General features: G+C 35.6%; 2 protein-coding genes across 2 annotated transcripts; one reads left to right on the forward strand and one right to left on the reverse strand.

Annotated features, from left to right (window-relative positions):
* Positions 1 to 24: 24 nt before the first annotated feature.
* Positions 25 to 4260, forward strand: LOC11434946 (ACT domain-containing protein ACR1). Its single transcript, XM_003611499.4, has 8 exons — positions 25 to 491; positions 792 to 931; positions 1030 to 1075; positions 1702 to 1816; positions 2051 to 2118; positions 2658 to 3320; positions 3428 to 3535; positions 3636 to 4260. The coding sequence occupies exons 2-8, from the start codon at positions 861 to 863 to the stop codon at positions 4023 to 4025; spliced, it is 1461 nt and encodes a 486-aa protein (XP_003611547.1). The 5' UTR covers positions 25 to 491; positions 792 to 860; the 3' UTR covers positions 4026 to 4260.
* A 1935-nt stretch (positions 4261 to 6195) lies between these two features.
* Positions 6196 to 8813, reverse strand: LOC11434947 (uncharacterized). Its single transcript, XM_003611500.4, has 3 exons — positions 8109 to 8813; positions 7576 to 7763; positions 6196 to 7118 (listed from the first exon to the last, which is right to left on the reverse strand). Exons 1-3 carry the CDS (start codon positions 8680 to 8682, stop codon positions 6435 to 6437), a joined length of 1446 nt encoding a protein of 481 aa, XP_003611548.1. The 5' UTR covers positions 8683 to 8813; the 3' UTR covers positions 6196 to 6434.
* Positions 8814 to 10616: the final 1803 nt, after the last annotated feature.

A 10616-nucleotide genomic window follows, 5' to 3' on the forward strand; every position in this document is an offset into this window, starting at 1 on the left:
CCTACCTGTTCCTAAGTCACTACTAGATTAGCCCTCGTGACTCTTTCTCTCATTTTGCAAAGAAAGGTTTTGTTCCACCAGATTCCCGATTCTAACGCCAAAACAAAACAACCCTCGTATATTCATCCTATCACCAAAAGCCACGACCATTCTTAAAGAAGCATTTCCAGATTCTAATTTCTCAAAATATATATAACATTAATTCTCTTTAATACATATTTCCTTCTTTAATTTCATTTCCATTATCATCTCAAGATATTTGGAACGCTCGTTGTATATATGACACTTATTATCATTGCTGCAAGACAGTGGAAAAACCTAATTCCCTGTTTTCATAATTCTACAATACCACAGAAAACTGAGTCTTGCATTTCAGATTTCGTTTTGCTATATATATGCAACAAACAACACTTGTCTTTCCACTTTCCACACCCAAAAATAGAAAATCAAGTTTTCTTTGATCCATTTCTTTCTCAAAACCAAAACCTAAGGTATAATTTCTTTGTAATTTTAGATATTTTCATTTTTTTTTCTTCTGTTATGAATTCTATAGAAGTTTCTGAAACGACCAAGTTGGTTGTTCAAAACAGTGATTAGATTAATTAGCAAGGAAGTGTAATTATGTAACTAATTAATCGGGTTTCTGTTTCATTGCTTAGGAAACAAGATAACGGCTTCATTCGTTCCTATAATTATGCATATTGTTTCACGTTATTATACTTTGAATATTTCAAAACTATGTACAGCCTGTGATTATGTGAATCTTTATTGTTTCTGTTTTTCTTTACAAGCTCTTCTTCTCGCATTATCGCCGAAAAAACCACCACAAAATTGTGGAATTGTTCGTAGTAGAAGAAAGAATGGACACAGTTTTTCATTCTCGTGTTGATAGAGAGATTGAAACGCTTACTGAAAGATTACATCCAGCCAGGTAACACTTTGTTTTATGTGATTAATTATATTCCGATTAGTTAATTAATTATGTTGATTACTTTATGAGTACGTAATTAATTTTCTGTTAATTGGCAGGGTTTGTATAGATAATAATACTTGTAAAGACTGCACTGTTGTGAAGGTTCGATACAATTCTCTAATTTATTTAATTCCTTATGTCTTGTTTTGTAGTGACCTTGCAAAGTTCAAAATAAATCATGCCTCTTATGTATATAGACATTTAATTTGGTAGGTATTCTCTGAAAATGACGTCATCCTGTTATCAAATTAGAGTCGGTTTATTCATAAAATGTACCAAAAAAGGACACACCAGTTTAGAAATTGGAAGGCATATGAAGTACAGAAACCTACGGAACATCAGATACGACATCGACACCCATAGTAATTTTAGAAAATAACACTATTTAACTTATGTTTAAGATCACTGCAGATCATTTTAGCTTATGTTTAAGTTCACGACAAATCACTTTGATTCAGATATAACTATCGTGATACCAAATATATACTTAATATAGTTATCTGTGACGGTGTAAGCGTTGGACACCAAAGACGTTTTTCAACAGAAATGTTAGTGTTATGACGTAATATATTATGGGTTTTTCTATCATAAAAAAAAAAAAGTTGCTAAAGAAGTTAGTAACCATAAGTTACTAGTAACCAAAGCATTTTGACTTTTCTTATGAAAAAGAGTAACATTTATTTAATTATAATGAGAATGGTCTTGAATGTTGCCGACAATATATACAGGTTGATAGTGCAAACAAGTATGGGATATTATTAGAGATGGTACAGGTGTTGACAGATCTTGACCTCATCATTTCCAAGTCATACATTTCCTCAGATGGTGGATGGTTTATGGACGGTCAGTGTTTATCCTTCTTAGAGTGGAATTCCTTTAACATTGTTTACCTGTATTTTTCCATAAACCATGATAATGATAATTGAGCAATTTATCATTTAAAAAAAGCTTACTTTTATCTTGTTTTTGGACCTATTATTATGACTACCACATTATCATATGATATCAGCAAAATTTTAGTGGTTCGGTTCTGATACAAGTTGTGTGGTGCGTGTCTCTTTTTGTTACACAATGCAGTGTTCCACGTCACGGATCAAGCTGGCAAGAAGCTTACTGACAGGAACCTCATGCACCAAATTGAGAAGGTTTTTTTGTCTCTTCCTATCGTAAAATATTTTGTACCATACTTTTTATTGAATGTATATCTAGTGTCCAATGTGTGTCCGTGTCATACATTGATACTGACATATGTCATTACAGTTAATTATATTATTTTTTCAAATAATTATTGGTTTTAATGTGTCATTTCGATGTTGATGTTATGTTCGATGCGTTTCTCAATTGTTTCAATCATATGAAGTAACTAATTCAATTATATGAAATTAAATAGATGTATTTATGTTCATAGGAACTATGTGCCACTTTTTTGTCTCTTCTTAACAATAAAATATTTTGTACCATACTTCTGATTGAATGAGTATCTAGTATCCAACGTGTGCAGTGTCATACACCGACACAACACTGGCACATGTCATTTATATCATTTTCTCAGATAATTATCGGTTTTAATGTGTCATTTCGGTGTTGATTTCGTGTTTGGTGTGTTTCTCTATTGTTTTAATCATATGAAGTAACTAATTCAATTATATGAAATTAAACAGAAGATGTATATTTACTTTCACAGGAACTATGTGCCACAAGAGCAAAAGAGGACATAGATGATGAAGAACTCCAAGGCTGCGCAGAATATTCACAGTCAAAATACTCAAAACAAATTGTGTCAACGGAGAACACAGCATTGGAGATGAGTGGGATGGATAGACCAGGCCTACTATCAGAAATATCAGCAGTGTTGGTGAACATGAGCTGCAATGTCACCTCAGCAACGGCGTGGACCCACAATGGAAGGGTGGCCTGCATTCTTTACGTAGAAGAGGCATCCAAACCTGGACCCATTAGAGATCCAAGACGATTGGCCCAGGTAAAGGAACAGCTGGAGAGTGTTGTGGTGGCCCATTGTGAGAAGGGAGAGAGGAACAATGTGAGGTTGAGAAACTTTGCTGCCGGGCGCACACACACCGAACGACGGCTTCACCAGTTAATGTATGCCGACAGGGACTACGAGGGCTGTCGCGCCTGTCACGGAGACAGTAGCGGCGATCACAAAAAGGGGTGTGATGGGACTCATGTGTCTATTAGTAGATGCAAGGACAGGGGGTATTGGGTGGTGAACTTGGTGTGTAGGGACCGTCCCAAGTTGTTTTTTGATACGGTGTGTGTGCTTAGGGACATGCAGTATGTAGTCTTTCATGCCGCCATTAGTTCCAAGAAATCCATAGCCGATCAGGTACTTCATCGTCACTTTACAAGTTGATTTTATAATAAAGTTGAGTTGAAGTCAAACTATAATATACGATGAATCCGTCATTAATTACATTGATCCGTGTCTTGCAGGAGTACTATATAAGGCACAAGTGGAATGGTTTAGCTCTCAGAACCCAAAGTGAGAGGGAAAAGCTTATCTTATGCATAATAGCTGCAATAGAGCGTAGAGTGTCGCATGTAAGTCCTATAAAACCTAGCATTAAGATTTTCCTTTTATGTATCCTTGTTATTATGCTATAATGCACTGATGGTGGTTTTGATGTATGTTATGGAGCAGGGTTTAAGGGTTGATATTTGCACTGAAAATAAAACGGGTTTATTATCGAAAGTGACTCGTGTGATTCGCGAAAATGGACTATCAATACCAAGGGTTGAGATTGGAATGCGAGGAGATGATGTGGTAGGAACATTCTATGTCAGAGATCCTTCAGGTCAAGAAGTAAAACCAAATATAGTGGAATTGTTGAGACAAGAGTGTGGTGGATCCGTAGACGTAGTTACTGATCACAAGGCGCCTCGTAAGCTTTCTCGTACATCATCTTCCTCTTCCTCATCGACTAATAGTGAAAATAGTAGTATAGAGGATACTCCAAGACTTTCTATTGGAAGCAAGCTATGGTCTCAGATAGGAAAGATTTCAAGCAACCTTAGCCCCATTAAATCCTGAGATTCTCTCATCTATGGAACTGGTGTTCTACTTGAATTTATATCCCAGTCAAATATCTGTGTACATCGAAAGTTTTAGTTAGTTTTCATGTTTCTCATTATTCTTTAAAGCTAGAGAGAGAGTACTCTGGTGTGTTCATGGTGGTCACTCTGTACATATATTTCTCACATGTATATATCCCAGGCTATTCCACAATGAGAAATAAAAACCACTAACTAATTTTTACACAAAGAAATCAAGTGGTATGAGCAGCAAGTCTTATAGGAAATGCTTTTGTTATATAGAAGTCGCTTGAGTTTAGGCTTAGTCACGTTTAATTTGATATAAGCACAACTTTTTTTAGAATCACTATTACTATATTAATATGTTTTGAGTTTAAAAATTGTTGTGTTTTAGCATTAAAATCACTTAAGAATTGCTCCAAATAGAGGGAGGAAGCATCACATAAAACTAACCTTTCCCTTTGATTTTTAAAACCGTGATTTTCCATGACTTCTCTAGATGCTAATTGCGCAAAGTCAACTATAGACTCTAATTGCGTGACTTCTCTAGATGATTGAATAACTTGGAACTCAAGGCAGAATTGAATTCTAAAACAATAGAGTAGAAATAACACGTGCATTGTAAGAAAATAAAATGATAGAAAGAGACGTAGTGAAGAGACCTATAAAAGTCCAACAAAGGTAATAGATCAAATATACAAGATAGTCTAAATAAGACAGACATTACATAAAACAGTTGTGGACAAAGTTTCTTCAGTAAACGCAAAAACAGTAACCCAACATAGAAATCACATATATGGAGAGGGAAAGAAGTGAAATTGGTTGTGGTTGATTGATGGAGAAGAGAATCGAACGGGTGTGGTATGGTGTGGGCATATGAAGACGGGAGAGGAAAAGAGGGAATGGTGTTTACTGGTGGATGATTTTTCTGAGTTTTTTTTAAGTATTTCCTATACGTTTCTCGCATCCCAAAGCAAAACCAACGTGATTTCTAAGAAGCTACAACTAGCAGCAATAGCTCGACGCATGTTCATGGTTGTATAGCCGCAGAAACAGTTATTAAGTAGTTTTCCTGAAATCTTGTGTTACTACATAGAAGATAATACATAATAACAACCTCCTATGCCACATGGTTTTCTTAACAGAAACTAAAAGTGCAAACACTTTTAAAAATTAAAAGACCTATGTGAGACAAAAAATTATAAGACATTTTTGGTTGAACACATAACTTAAAGGACAACAACTGCAATTTTGCCAAAATTTTACTGTGAAAGGATGAATTCTCAAATAAGAATCAGCAACTCCCATTTAAGATGTATATGAGATAAGATAATCAATCCAGCAATTTGAATCAAAGCAATAGATAGCCGATACGCAAAATAAAAATAGTATATCAACAACTGCACACACCACTTCTGGTATAGTAGTGTCAACAATATTTTTCAAAATATTTCTCTCGGAAACATAGCAACCATAAGCGCGTAGAGAGTATGCAATTAGAAGACACTTAATCTAAGAACATCTAATCTCATGTACTCCAAAAGCCCCAAACCGAAGTGGGTTAAAAGTTAAAACAAAAGATGAACAACAGCATTAAGCATTGGACTTCAGAAATTCAGAGTTCTGATGTTTAGGCGCAGCCGCTATTTAGAGCGGAAATTCTGGCAGTGTAGGTAAACTCTTTGGTGTTCGCCAGAGGTTAACCTTTAAGTGAAACATCTACGTACCTTGGATTTAAATACACCGAAGATTATATGTATCACACGCTAAAAAATTCTGCTATTGATAATTCTTGCTTAGACTATACGACACTATATTTTACAAGGTTTTTAATTTTTGAATGGCATTTTACAAGAGGAAGTTGTTATCAAGATATAATATATAAATAAGTATTCATCATGGCGTCCGCCAATAATTGCAAGCCAGGTACAGGCTGTGTGAAGTAGGGTGGCAGATTCTTTTTGCGTTGGATAAAAGAGTAAGACGTTTCAATTATTTTGCTGCCTTGTATGGATTTGTTTACATTTCTATCATTAGTTGGACTGATGTTTGTCAGTTCAACGGGTACACCTTGTGAGCGGTAAAATTCTCTTTTGCCTTTTACAAACAAAATCATTTCAAGCCAGGCTTCATTCAGGAACGTATGAAATATGTTCAGTACATTAAAATGACCAATAAACTTGAATAATCGATAAATATTTCAATATATCAAATTCAAATAGAAGAATCAAGTACAGTGCAGTAGTAACCATACATAGCACAAAGCCCAGTGGAGACTGGCTTTATTTACACAAAGCACGGCCTTCAGAGGTTAATCATAGAGTACAGATAAGGTGTATGCAAGTATTCACAAAGTAGAAGAGAACCATATAAAGAAATTACCTCTAGGACATTTACCGTGGCATTATCAAATTACATCAATATCATCAACATTAAGCCAATCATTTGAATCCTTAGACACAGAATTACGAGCACTGGAAAGCCCAGAGCCTGCATGTCTGCTTTCCATAGAGTTTATATCTTTATCAGAGTTAGGTGAACTTTTACCTAACTGAACCCAATCTCGGGAGTCTTTTGTGGATGAATCAGAACCTGATGTTTTCTTATTACTTGCATGTACATCACCATCCTCCTCCTCCTCGAGATCACTAAATGAGACATCCTCTTCATCACCCGTATGATTGGTAGTTCCACTGGGTCCGACTATTTCAGAACTATCCTCCTCTTTCAACCAATCATCGGCATCATCCTCGTCTGATTCTTCATATGAGAATCGTTTTGCTGAACTAGATGATGACTGTTCTGCAGATGGATTAATTGGGGTTTCTTTAACCACAGACTTCTCAATAGGTTGTGTTACATCGCTTTTAACAGAATGTTCCTCCGTCTTCACATTAGACACAACCATAGGCGGAGCTTCTTCAACAGCAGAGGTCTGAAGAGGCACTGATTCAAGCTGAGCATTGCTTGGTACAGAAAGGTGTTGTTCTTGTTCCTCCACTTTTGAGGGAATGTTGCTCAAGTCCACTTCTTTCTTTTCCTTACTTCTTCGGTCTATTGCCTGAGTTAACGTTGCTCTAGCCTCCATTATCTGCGAGCAAATCAGGATTTGCTGTTAATACAATAAGAACTAAAAATACCAAGTAACATGCAGTAGAAAATAAAATTTGAAAAGCATGTGTGTGTTTATTTCAAATTTCAAAACATCTTATTAAACACCTATTAGTTGTGACATAGAACAATCACATACAACTCACAAGGGTTCTTAACAAATTGATTTGACCATATGATATGAGCATTGTTACCCGTTTCTGCCATAATTTTAAAAGATCAAACTCTATTTAGATTCCAATACTATAATCAACTAAAACACCTTCACTGCCTCTAATTCAGTCATTAGTTACACATGATTAAAATTAAAACGATCGGAAACAACAAGTAAATAACACAAAATTAGTTAAATAAGCAGAAGCAGATGCATCCAAATTTGAAAAACAAATACTGAGACAGATGCATCCAAAACGGATTCCAACTAAAGTTTAACTTACTTGCGGAGTTGATAAAATAACGGCATCATTTTTGCTGAGTTTAGGGTGCAATAGTACAAAATAAATCTTCCAAAAGCAACCATCACTCATATATCCAGGACAAAGCTCCATTCTAAGAGCAGCTAACCTTGGAGCCAAATGTTCAACAGCCAAAGCATGTTCTTGTTGTGCATCAGACAAATCAAAATCTGCAAAAGGACAAAATTACAACATGAATTCACCTATAAAGCACAGACACAGAAATCAGGTATGACGACACGTCCACACTGATAATTATTTGAAATAATTACATAATTGAATGCAATCACATATTCACATGTGTTAAGGTGTCTCAGTGTCCGACACTAACATGCGTTCAATCATAAGTGTTCGCGGTGCTACAGAGCAATTCACTATGCATACTAGAATATCTAAAATAGCTGGAATTTGTAAGCTACAATAATAATATCATGATTACATAAAAAATTAGATTACAAATATTTAAGCATATTGAATATGAATTTAAGCATATTCGATATGAATGAAGAATATACCATCAGAATCAGGATCATCTGGAAGAGGAAAATCAAGCCAAGTTTCAGGATGCATAGCTAAATTTCTGGCAAAATTAACAACCTCCTCCGTCACTCCAACAACACCGTTGAGATCATATTCCTCTTCAGATCCAATTTGAAGAAAACTCGAAGCGATCTTCGTGAATTCAGAAACAGTTTTATTACCAGAAAGCTTCGAGATTCCGCTTTTGAATTTTCCACTAATTTCAGCAAAATCGCTTCGGATTCCAGCGATAACATCTTCATCAGCGAGATTCGGATCGGAATCGCGAGTTTTAGAATCGTGATCGTGATCGGGAGGTGGTGCTAGGAAAGAAGCGACGCCCCAGAATTGGCGGGAAAAGGATTTTGTTAGCTCGGAGATGTCGTCTTTGACGCCGCGTGCGGTGGGGCTTGATGCGGATGGTGATTCTGATTCGGGCTGTGGATCGGTTTGTGATTCGGATTTTGGGTTAGGATTGTTGCTGTTGTTGTTGTTAGGGTTTTCTGATTCTTCTTCGTTTTCTTCGTCGATTTTGAGAGAGTTTGCGATTGTTCTTGCTAACCATGACATGATTCGTTGATCTCAATTTTCAATCTCTCACAAGCTGTTTTACCATCACTTCATTCGTTCAAGTGTTTTGTTTTGTGATGATTTCTTAACCAGATAAGACACCAAGCTACGACGCCGTTTTAGTACAAACAACAACAATCATGATGATGTTAATACTACTAATTAATATTTATTTATAATTTAGGACAAATAAAATGAGTTGTTTTCTCCTTAAAAAAATGACTTGTTTTCTTGTTAAAAAAAAAAACTGTTTTCTTATAATTTAGAAGCTTAAATGTGTAATTCAAGGTAATTTGAGTTGTTTTTTGTTTTCGTCCTGTCTCTTTTTTTTTTTTTCTTTCTAAAACAACATTCGTAGGTTAATTATTTTTGCTTTTCGTACATCCCGTCAAACTTTGTTAAAAAACGTCTTGCAGGCTACTGACATGTGACGTGGGAGGTGCTAACTTGGCTAAACACGCTTATGTGGACTAACAGATGATCCATGACTATATTACAGGGACCAAAACCAAAAACTAAAAGGTACAGAGGGACGAAATTAAAAACACCTAATAACAAAATTTGAAATTTAGGTAACTTTTCAGATGATCCCTAACTATATTATAGGGACCAAAACCAAAAATAAAAAGTTATAGAGGGACGAAATTAAAAGCCATGAAGAAGAAGTTGTGGAGAAAAAGACTTGATGGCTGATGAAGACATTGTTAGCAGGACATGTGTTTTCAAGGGCGCAAAAGAAGAAGAGGGAGGGAGGGGGAGAGAGAGAGAGAGAGAGAGAGAGAGAGAGAGAGAGAGAGAGAGAGAGAGAGAGAGAGAGGAGACGAGAGAGAGAGAGAGAGAGAGAGAGAGAGAGAGAGAGAGAGAGAGAGAGAGAGAGAGAGAAGAGAGAGAGAGAGAGAGAGAGAGAGAGAGAGAGAGAGAGAGAAGAGAGAGAGAAAGAGAGAGAGAGAAGAGAGAAGAGAGAGAGAGAGAGAGAGAGAGAGAGAGAGAGAGAGGAGAGGAGAGAGAGAGAGAGAGAGAGAGAGGAGAGAGAGGAGAGAGAGAGAGAGAGGAGAGAGAGAGAGAGAGAGAGAGAGAGAGAGAGAGAGGGTTTTTATTTTTAAATTTTGTAAATTCGTGATTCTTAATTTTTTTGTTTTTTGATTTAGTCTTTGTAATATAGTCAAGGATCATCTGGAAGACCACCTAAATTTTAAATTGTGTTACTTAGGTGTTTTTAATTTCATCCCTATGTACCTTTTTGTTTTTGATTTTGGTCCTTGTAATTTAGTCAGGGATCATCTGTCAGTCCACATAAACGTGTTTAGCCAAGTCAGCACCCGCCATGTCACACATCGTTAGATATCAAGACGTTTTTGTAACAGAGTTTGACAAGAGGGGCGAAAAGCAAAGACTTATTAACTTACATGGGTGGGTTGTTTTAGGAAGAAACAAAAAAGGACTAATTTACATATTTAAACCTAATTTGGACGGAGGGAGTATTATTTTTAGTATTATACCGAGAGAGTAATGTTAGTTAATTCCAAAGAAAAAATTATTGGTAAATTATGTAGTGTAAAATAAAGTTGATAAAAAAAATTCTATTTAGAAATTGAACTCAATTCTTCCAAACAAAATATTAGGTGAAATTCAATTAATAAAAATATGATTGAAAAAATAGTTAATATTTCATTAGTATTGGAAAGTGAAAATTATGTTGATAGAAAAAATGCAAAAGTGACAATTATCATAAGACCTCGGGAGCAAACAATATATCGAGATTCGAGAGTATCGAAGATGTCACTAAAATCTTGCGTCAAACAAACGTGTTAAGCCTGACATAATTATTGTTGGCCTATACTCCCTCCGTTTCAAAATATAAGCAAAATTCACTTTTTAGGTTCATTCATTTAATGATGTATGTGGTCCATATTATGAACCACATACATCATTAA

This window comes from Medicago truncatula, chromosome 5, assembly GCF_003473485.1.
Source record: "Medicago truncatula cultivar Jemalong A17 chromosome 5, MtrunA17r5.0-ANR, whole genome shotgun sequence".
In the NCBI taxonomy this organism is placed as follows: Eukaryota; Viridiplantae; Streptophyta; class Magnoliopsida; order Fabales; family Fabaceae; genus Medicago; species Medicago truncatula.